The sequence below is a fragment of the Aquarana catesbeiana genome, linkage group LG05 (genome assembly GCF_042186555.1).
Source record: "Aquarana catesbeiana isolate 2022-GZ linkage group LG05, ASM4218655v1, whole genome shotgun sequence".
Lineage (NCBI taxonomy): Eukaryota > Metazoa > Chordata > Amphibia > Anura > Ranidae > Aquarana > Aquarana catesbeiana.
The window spans coordinates 119558130-119568999 of NC_133328.1; the positions used below are offsets into that span (position 1 = coordinate 119558130).

General features: G+C 39.2%; 2 protein-coding genes across 9 annotated transcripts in view; one reads left to right on the forward strand and one right to left on the reverse strand.

Moving 5' to 3' along the window:
- Positions 1-10870, forward strand: part of PALS2 (protein associated with LIN7 2, MAGUK p55 family member) — a 387134-nt gene that overhangs the window by 363116 nt on the left and 13148 nt on the right. For 7 of the 8 annotated variants that reach the window (XM_073630119.1, XM_073630114.1, XM_073630112.1 and 4 more), the window contains one exon: positions 7871-9662. The exons of the other annotated variant lie outside the window; for it this stretch is intronic. In XM_073630119.1, the coding sequence (XP_073486220.1) occupies positions 7871-8047 (177 nt within the window). In that variant the 3' untranslated portion in view covers positions 8048-9662. Of the gene's footprint in view, positions 1-7870; positions 9663-10870 lie in introns of those variants that run through there. 8 annotated transcript variants of the gene reach the window in all.
- The window catches only part of GSDME (gasdermin E), a 502502-nt gene that overhangs the window by 98708 nt on the left and 392924 nt on the right, over positions 1-10870 (reverse strand). The window lies entirely within an intron of this gene.

Sequence of the window (10870 nt, forward strand, 5' to 3'; positions counted from 1 at the left end):
ATACATAAAAGAAAAAATATTCCTATGAGCCACACTGAATCCAATGCTAAATATAAGCACTACTCAGCCGCATGCACGAACCACGTCCCGTATTGCGTGTAGGTGACAAATCAATAAAGTGATGCGCTAGAGTGTGCTAGGTGTGTCCATGTGGTGACACACCCAGTAATGTGTCAAATATGTGTAAAAGCGTATTAAACACTAATAAATGAAATGTATCACAAATTAATAAGTATTAATGCAATATAAAATGATGCACTAAAGTGTACTAGGTGTGCCCATGTAATGATACAAAGTTGTGTATCAAATATATATGAAAGTGTATCAAACACTATTTAATTAAGCATAATCACAAAATTAATATATCTTAATAAATTAAATATAAAGTGCATATACAAATACGGCAAACCTAAACCACTATTACTTTAAACATACATCATATGTGGAAACAAATTCCAAAAAGTGCCATGTGCCAAACAAACTGTAAAGTGCCACACAATTCATATATACAATGTGCCCTTAGGGACCACATGAATATATAAAGCATATAAACAGTCCTGCACATGGATAACAAATGCTGGTACGAGATCTTCAATGGTGGTGTATTCAAAACGTGCTCAGATCTCTACGTGCCACAGATCGTGCGATGGTGCAACACAGGTGACCCCCCCCCCCGGTAATACACTTACCTCAGAGACTGTGACTAAGTCGCTAGACAAAGTCAAAAAACGCTTTGGAGCCACCCTGGGCTCTGTGCAGATTCCAGGATCACAGGGTTCAGCATGGGAGCAGTTAATGGATGAGAAGAAAGGACCATATAGCGTAATACGTTTAAAATGATTTATTCCAAACCAGATAAAAACACTCACCCCAAGAGGGGGTCCTCACATTTCTAGGGTGCGTCAGTGCACCACCCTATAACAAGCCTGTATATAGGTACAGCAGCGAGGATATGGCATCTGTCCCAACACTGGCAGTGATCGCTGCCTAACACTCCGTCCTGGCCCCTCCCCTACATGTCTTCGACACAGGGCATACGTGTCATCAGGGGGATGTGTGAAGCCAGCCACGGCCTGATTATTGACCTAGGCGGCCGGCCGGGCACTGAAATCGAGGCTGAGGCAGGGAATGTCTGGGAACAAGCAGGGCTGCTAGTTAGGCTCACCAGGGAGTGCAGAAAGAAGGATGGCGAAGGATTGCCTCAGGATGAACGGAGCTCCTCGTTAGCATGTCCACCTCGGCTCACACCTGGACACACTCCACCTCATTTTGATAGTTAAAGTGATAGTTTAGTGTGGGAATTCTAATGAATTTCATTCATGCTAATCCATAGATATTTATTATCATTATTATTATACAGGATTTATATAGCACCAATAGTTTGTGCAGCACTTTACATTATAAAGGGAGACCAGACAATTACAATACAGATAGAATAGGAGGGCCCTGCTCATGGACTTTACAATCTAAAGGAAGGGGGAGTTTCTACAAAAGGTCATATTTTTTAATTATTATTTGTATACCCTTACTACTTGCATAATGATCTTGTAGCACATAAAGTGTCTCAGTAAGCTCAACTCCATTTTGTTATGTAAAGTGGTTCTAAAGGCTTTAAAGTTTTGTTTGTGTTTTTTTTTCTTGTCTTAATGCATTCTCTGTATTAAGGTAAAAAAACTTCTGTGCCAGAGGATCCCCTCCATTCCCCCTTATACTTACCCGAGCCCAACCTCGATCCAACGCTATTCTCAAGAGCAGCGCATCTCTCCTCACTGGGCAGATTGATGGCAACGGGCCATTGTCTTCTGCTACTGGCAATCAAATCCTGTGACAAGGGAGTGGGGGGTGAGGCTGAGCCAGGCTGTTTATTTCTGTAGACACCGACAGCATGGCTTGGGATCAAGCCTGTAAGAGGTGGAGCCAGGAGCGCCCAAAAGAGGAGAATCAGGACTGCTCTAAGTACATACAGTAAGTACAACCCCAATTTAAAAATAGCTGGGATGCTGCATAAAAACCGAATGCAATGATTTTTCTTTTTTTTATGATTTGCAAATCTCATTGACCAATATTTTATGCACAATAGAAAACATAGATGCTTTAACTGTTTAAACTGTTGTGAATACGGGTTTAAAATATTTGAAAATCATTGCATTCTGTTTCAAGTAGATTTAACTTTTTTGGAATTATTGGAATTATTTATTTATTTTTTTATAATCCATTTAAAACCTCTGACTATTGTGTTTTTATAGAAACAGTTACATTAAGTTCACATATTCTATTTTAAAACCGGCAAAAATGCTGTCTTATAATAACAAAAATGTATTGCCATTTCCAACCAAAATATAGCGTGCTAAGACTCCCAACACACAACCTAAATGTAAACTTGGACATTTTTTTTTTTTCATATATTTTTCAAATGATCTAATTTGATTAACTTGTTAACTTTAATATGGCTGGGTGGTATTGGTTTTATCCACCTCAGAGCTCTTGCTTTCTGGGCACTGTACTAAGGAAAATCCCGTCTTCCTGTCTCAGTAGAGCCACTAGTCTTCATCTAGAGGTCTAAGGCCTCATGCTTACTGGAAAGTTTGCTAACTCTCCTAGACTCCTTTCCTCCTGGCAGCAGAGTTTTGGCGGAAAAAACGCTTAACACTTGTAAACTCATGTATCATGTTTAGACACGTCAAGTACTTGGGCATTCATTTTATTGACCAGAATAATTATTTGTTCTGTCCATTAAAATGTATTAATGCCCAAGCCCATGCTAAATGCACCTAGTGCTTAAATATGTTTACATGCATTTAGGCACGTCAGACGTTTTTCAGCCATAACTCTGCTGCTCCTGGATGCACTGGTTGTGGGGCTTTTTCTCTGTCTCTAAATGCCTCTAAATGTATGTGTGCATAGGCTAATGTGCAAGAAGCATTTAGAGGCAGGGAAAAAAAGCCAAACGCGCCTAGGAGCAACAGAAAAAATGTCCAGTGTGCATAAGTCCTAAAAACACAGACTTCTGACGTAAGAAGAACTTGCTGATTTCCATAATTCTGAAAGGAAATCAGCAATATTTATTTAAAGACCGCAATTAATGGCCAACTCCAAATCATAGGTGCAAATTGAGTTCGCACTTGGGGGCTTCTCAAGCTATGTGAAGTAGGAAATTTAAAGCTGGTTAAATGGATCAGATACATTTGGTACGTTATAAAAAAACCTTTTTTTACAGTTCTGTAATCCGATGCATTGCTGTCTGAAACAGTGCACACTGCTGTGTAAAAGATCAGTACAGCAGTGTTGAGTACAGAGCCTTAAAAAAAAAAAAAATAGAAGTTTCTACCTTTTACCTACAGTAATTTACGTCTATAGGCCTGTATATTCAAGTACATACACATGAGTACAGGCATATAGATGCATAAAATTGCAACACTGGACAAATATTTAATTACCGGGTTCCCTCCCACTGCCTCCGCTACCTGCAGGAAGGGGGGGGTTAGAAAGTGAAGCAGGGGGTGGTGATCAGAGTGCTGGGAAGGGAGGTGGGCGGTACAATTATTGGAACTAATTCCCCTGCGTGGCTCTCCCTATAGTGCATGTGGCTTCTCCTCCTCTCTCTCCCCCGGCTTTCAGTTGCTGCAAGGTGAGCCGGGGGGGGGGGGGATATATGACCATTTTTTTATCTTTCTTTTATAAATAAGTATTTGCACTTCTATGGAAGCCATGTTAAAGTAGATATTTATTCATTAGTAGTGTCTTGAAATTTTCCACTGTGCTTTCTGGATTTGTCACCACTTTTTGGTTAATTATCCACTTGACCACTGGGCACTTAAACCCCCTTAATAACCAGACCAATTTTCAGCTTTCTGGGCTCTCACACTTTGAATGACAATTACTCAGTCATGCAACACTGTACCCAAATGAAATTTTTGCCCTTTTTTTCACACAAATAGAGTTTTCTTTTGGTGGTATTTAATCACCGCTGGGTTCTTTATTTTTTGCGCTATAAAAGAAAAAAGACCGAAAATTCTGTAAACAAATGCATTTTTCTTCGTTTGTTATAAAATTTTGCAGATTAGTAATTTTTTCTTCATATATTTTGGCTAAAATTTATACCGCTACATATCTTTGGTAAAAATAACCCAAATCAGTGTATATTATTTGGTCTTTGTGAAAGTTATAGAGTCCACAAGCTATGGTGCCAATCTCTGAAAATTGATCACACCTGAATTACTGACGGCCTATCTCATTTCTTGAGACCCTAGCATGCCAGAAAAGTACAAATACCCCCCAAATGACCCCTTTTTGGAAAGAAGACATTCCAAGGTATTTAGAAAGATGCATGATGAGTTTTTTGAAGTTGTTATTTTTTCCCACAATTCTTTGCAAAATCAAGATTTTTTTTTTCTTTTTTTTTTTTTCACAAAATTGTCATATTAGCAGGTTATTTCTCACACACAGCATATGCATACCACAAATTACACCCCAAAACACATTCTGCTATTACTCCCGAGTACGGTGATACCACATGTGTGAGTCTTTTACACAGCGTGGCCACATACAGAGGCCCAACATGCAGGGAGCACCCAGGCCAATTCTGACATTTCTCTGCTACATGTAAAAATCATAATTTATTTGCTAGAAAATTACATAGAACCCCAAAACATTATATATATTTTTTTAGCAAAGACCCTAGAGAATACAATGGCGGTCGTTGCAACTTTTTATCTCGCACGGTATTTGCGCAGCAATTTTTCGAACGTGTTTTTTTAAAAAAAAAAAAAAAAACAGTTTTGTGCTTTAAAAAAAAAACAAAGTAGTAAAGTTAGCCCAATATTTTTGCATTATGTGAAAGATGAAGTTATGCCGAGTAAATAGATAACATGTCACCCTTCAATATTGCACACGCTCGTGGAATAGCGCCAAACTTCGCTATTTAAAAATCCCCATAGGAGACGCTTTACAATTTTTTACTGGTTACATGTTGTGAGTTACAGAGGAGGTCTAAGGCCAAAATTATTGCTCTCGCTCTACCGATCACAGCGATACCTCACATGTGTGGTTTGAACACCATTTTCATATGTGGGTGCAACTTACGTATGCGTTCGCTTCTGCATACGGGGACACGGGGAAAAATAATTTTTTTTTTTTTTTTTAATTGTTCATTTTACTTTATTTTAATTTGAGGCTTTTTTCCAAAAAATAAATTTTTTGATCACTTTTATTTCTATTACAAGGAATGTAAACATCCCCTGTAATAGGAATATGGCATGACAGGTCCTCTTTACCTCTTTACAGTGAGATATGGGGTCAATAAGACCCCACATCTCACCTCTAGGCTGGGAAGCCTGAAATAAAAAAAATAAAAAAATGATCCTGGCTTCGATCGATCGTAGCGGTGAGTCGGTAGAAGCACCTGAGGGCGGCGAGAGGGGGGGACGTCCCCTCTCGCCTCCCGTAAGAATGATCAAGCAGTGGAACACCTGCTTTGGTCATTCTTATGGTTTAGGGAATCGCCGGCTGAAAAAGCTGATATCTGAATGATGCCTGTAGCTGCACCCATCATTCAGATATCCCCGCACAAAGTCAAGGACGTCGTATGACGGCCAGCGGGCGGGAAGTGGTTAAAACACATTTTTTTAACACAAAATTGTCCATTTATACAATATTTCTAACACATAGCATGTACACACCAAAAATGACAACCCAATAGATTCTCCTACTTCTCCTGAGTACGGTGATACCACATGTGTGAGACTTCCACAGCCTGGCCACATACAGAGGCCGAGTATGGCTGAGTATACCAGAGCATGGCTGGGTATCAGAGTATTGCAGAGTATGGCGGGGCATTGCAGAGTATGGCGGGGCATTGCAGAGTATGGCGGGGCATTGCAGAGTATGGCACAGGGTATTGCAGAGTATGGAGGGAGGGATGGATGGATGTGACTGTACATGTCACTGAACAGCGCTGTGGGCACTACACATGCAGCCCACAGCGCGGCTCCCATCCAATCTCTCCCCCTCTGTACCGATCGGTACAGAGAGGGGAGGGAGGAACCGGCGTCATGACATGATGCCGGTTTGTTTACATGTGATCGCGCCGTCATTTGACGGAAAGGAGCCACTCACATGACCATGACCCAAAACATACTGCCAAGGCAACAAAGGAGTGGCTCAAGAAGAAACATATTAAGGTCATGGAGTGTGTGGAGTCTCCAGACCTTAATCCTATAGAAAATTTATAAAGGGAGCTAAAACTTTGAGTTGCCAAGCCACAGCTAAAAAACCTTAAGGATCTAGAGTAGATCTGTAAAGAAGAGTGGACCAAAATCCCTTCTGAGATGTGTGCAAACCTGGTAACCGTTACTTCGAGCGTGTGGTTGGCTCTTTGATCGGTTGAATCGGTTGTTTTTGATAACAGCCGATGTGGCTAAAAGGCCCTCGGCTGGTATCCTAAAGGAGCAGGAGGGTATGCCCCCCCCCCCCCCTTCAGCTGCTCTTCCCAGGCCTCCCACTGGGAGACCCGATCCACAATCCGGCGCATCCGCCAGCTAGGCTGAGACTGAAACGAAGCCGGAAACGGCTTCAATCGAGTCTCCTATGTAAAAACACGGAAGTGATGTCACTTCCGGTTTACTCGGCTGCCAATGGCGTCGATTTAAAAAAAATGGCCGTCTTCAAAATCGCCGTTTTTGGCGTTCTGAATACTTTTAAGTGCAAACGGATTTTGGGGTCTTTTAGACCCCCGGTTCCTCCATAAAGAGTACCTTTCACCACCTATTACTGTCACAAAGGGATGTTTACATTCCTTGTGACAGCAATTAAAGATTTTAATTTTTTACATTGTCCCTTTAAAAAAAAAAAAAAGGGAGAATTTTTTTTTTTTTAAAGCGCCCTCGTCCCCGTGTGCTCACGCAGCAACGAAAACTCATACGCAAATCGCACCCGCATATATAAACAATGTTCAAATCACACATGTGATGTATCGCAGCGATTGTCAGAGTGAGAGCAATAATTCTAGCAAAAGACCTCCTCTAACTCTAACCTGGTAACATTACATTTTTTTAAAGCGTCGCCTATGGAGATTTTTAGGTACCATAGTTTGTCGCTATTCCATGAGTGTGCGCAATTTCAAAGCATGACATGTTCGGTATCTATTTACTCTGAATAACATCCTCTTTCACATTATACAAATTGGGCTAACTTTACTGTTTTTTTTTGTTTTTTTTTTATTTCATGAAAGTGTCTTCCTTTCCAAAAAATTACGTTTTGAAAGACCGCTGCACAAATACCATGTGACATAAAATATTGTAACGATCACCATTTTATTCTCTAAGGTCTCTGCTAATAAATATATATATATATATATATATATATATATATATATATATATATATATATATATATATATATATAGTAGTACAATCAGAAGTTAACACTTTCCTCACCCGAGATCAGGAAGGACCTTTTCTCCCTGTTGGACCATGCTTTAAGACCCTTTTCACTTTCCTCTGGATCACCTGTGGATTTAGGGCTCTGTAAATGCAGGACTATTTTCCAGCCTATTTTACCCAAATTTTCTTTGATGATGGATCATCCTGTTAATTTGTATATGAGTGAGTAAAATGAATACATTATAATGGCATTGAAGTTCTAATTATAAGGGATTGCAGTTCCCCTTTTAGTTTTTAGTTTTTTTTTATGTGCAATAAAGTGGTATATTGAAGTATGCCATTTTCTTAGTTTTGGTTAAAATGTTGTTTATTGAGCTATGTAGTCACATTACACAACCTGGGTTCACCAGGCTCTTAAACCAAGGTACACGTTTTGTGGGCATGTAATACTTATTTTTATTTATTTTTTTTCTTCTGTTTTGTTTTGTTAGGATACTGATCTGAAGAAGACGGTTGATGAGAGTGCTCGAATTATGAGAGCCTACAACCATTACTTTGACCTCACCATTGTAAATGACAACTTAGACAAGGCCTTTGAGAAGCTCCAGGCAGCTGTTGAGAAGTTACGAATGGAGCAGCAGTGGGTTCCAATTAGCTGGGTCTACTAACTTCTTGAGCTATAAATTTTATTAACCAATAATAAAGACACTACGCAGCGGGAGCTTCTACAGAGTGGAGACGTGGGTTCCTAGTGTTTATTTCCATGTAAGGATTTAAAGGATCCTACACTGTTCTGAATTTTTATAGAACGCTTTGAAGGGAAAGTGTACCTAAATATGTAATTTATTTTAATTTTTATAACTTTTTAAAGATAATCTTTCTATTCATAATACATGAAGGAAATGCGTTAAAGCATTTTTTTGTGATTCTTAATTTGGTACGTATGTTTTTGTGTTTTTTTTTTTTTTTTCCATCTGAGAAAGTTTGTCATTTAATATTTTGGTCTTACGTTTTCACTGTGATTACAAAGGATACTTGAAATAATTTTCTAAGTCTGTCGTTTGATACATAAATGGATTAAAATGTATTTGTATATGTCATCAACATTTTTTTGCTAGGAAAAAATGTAACAGAACTTAACTCATTGTGACGTTGTTTTCTTATATGAAGATCCAACTATTTGAAGTAAGGCCAGGCTGCTGTAGCAGTCCAAGGGCAATACCTATCATTGTTGCAAGGGGCCTTTGTTTTATATGTTTTATTCATTATGATATAGCTGAGAAATGTGCAGATGACTTTTTAGACTTTGGTCCAATTAAAATGCAGGATATTGTTATAAAATGCCAAGTTTTGTGAAATCACCACTTTTCCCTATGTTGCTAGCTTTGGCAGAGCAGCTGTTATGCAAGCGTGCTACCTGACACCCCCTATTTATATGTGTCTACGTCCTCCATGCTACATTATTGTGATTGACAGTCCCTGTAGGCTCAGTAGGAAAAGTACATCATTATGGGAGCCAAAGTTTTTGTGTTTTTGTTTTTTTTTAATTGCTGATTGTGTCATGTGTCTGGGGAAGTGTGATGGACAATCCCTTTAACTGGGATGCAGGCAGCAATGATAAAAAAAAAAAATATCTCATGGGGGAAATTGCCTCACTTCCTGTTTATGCCATATTTAGAACTGGGTGAGAAATAAAATTCCCTTTATAGGCACACAGTCAGCTTAATGTGCTGCTAACCTTCATGTACACTTTCCAAAACTTAAACAAAAGGTTTGGGCTGCAGTTGGGACTTTGGTCCATGCATGTCAAAGCAGCAGGTTCTCTTAACCTTCCTACTTCCCAGCACACATACTTGGTTTCCTTCGCTCTCCTGCTGTTCTGTTTGGCAGTCTAGGGCAGGAAATGCCAATTTGTGTAATCTGTGTGTCAATGAAGTTGCAGTTTACACAGGGCTATGGACTCTCCTCATGTGACGTTAGTGATTGTCCCAGTGATGTCACATAGTTGGGAGTCATGTGGCTGTCGGGAGGTCTAAAGTGAACCTGTTGTTTTGCCCTGGATAAAAAAAAAATACAGATTTGCTTTAAACCTGGGGACAGGCTTTGGCTTGGCCAAGTAACTAAAGCTAGCCACACAATGTTTTTTGTTTATTTTTTTCCATTTAGCCAGTGGACACAAACAAGGTAAATGGAGGAATCTTCCAGGACATTGTATACTGACAGCAGGACTTGCTACTGTCAGAATACACTGATCAGCAGCTGCAACCACTGATTGAGAAAAACTTTCCAAGGGTTGATCAAACTATGGACTTTCTCTAGTGGGGACAGCCACACACTGATCTAAATCCGACCAGTCCCTACTGAACTGGCTGAATTTCAGTGTATGGCCATATTTAAGCCTCGGTTCACATATATGCGATGAGGGAAACGTAGTGATTCCTGTGCGTTTCCTGCACCCGCCCCAATGTGAACCTAGGCTAAAGCCTCAACTGAGGTTAGTTATTTAGCAAGCAATGTGACCAGTTGCTTTTGGAAATTGAATGTAAAGATAACTGTTGGTTCCAAACTTCAGAAGCAATCGGCATCACACAAATACAATTTTATCTGGTTATATTTTAGAAAATATTTTACCATATAAATTAAATTAGGAAAAAGACTGACTTATCAAATGCCAGTTTGTGTCTTTCTGATGGACGTGACCACTCTTAGACTTGTGATTATGCTCCAGATAATAGCCTGATAAAGGAATGGAGGAGACTACATGCCAAATTCTTACCTCATTAACACAGTCTTTACGGAACCAACATGAAAATGTACTGTGCATTTCAGGCATCTAGCAAGTAGTCATAGCAGATTCTGCCTTAAAGGGTAACAGAGCACATTCTTTGGCAGTCATTGGATACAAATTCAATAAGGTTAGCGATTTTACTGGACCGTTGTGCCTGTGCTAGTGAGTTTCTAACATCACAACTGTCAATTGGATAACTGTCCGTTTCTATAACACATTGCTTTAGGTAAAAAAATAATAGTTTAGTTACATGACCCTGAATTTGTTTGTAAACCGTAAGCTTACATTTTCCTTTTCTTGAAGATATCTTGTACTGCCATATCATTCAGCAATGCCTTTAGTTTTACAAATCGAACCTCGAAAGACAATAATGCTAGATCAGATAGGATTTGGTATAGTGATATTGGGTACAACGTTTGAACCAGCTTCTCTGTGCAAAGTTAATACATGCTGTTTTCTTATCCAGTCCTGTCCCTAAAACACAATATCTGTATAAGTATTGCTGGAAAAGGCTGGTAAGATTCTCAGCTAAAATAATGATCCAAGTATTTGTTCAGGCAAATTTCACTTTGTTGACCTCAAAGAACAAAGGTTAGTGTTCTGGAATTAATTTGAATTTTTGTTTTGAGAAGCTGCAGAATTTGATGTAAAAGAAGCCATTATTATGATACAGAATTTATATAGCGCAGACAGTTTACGCAGC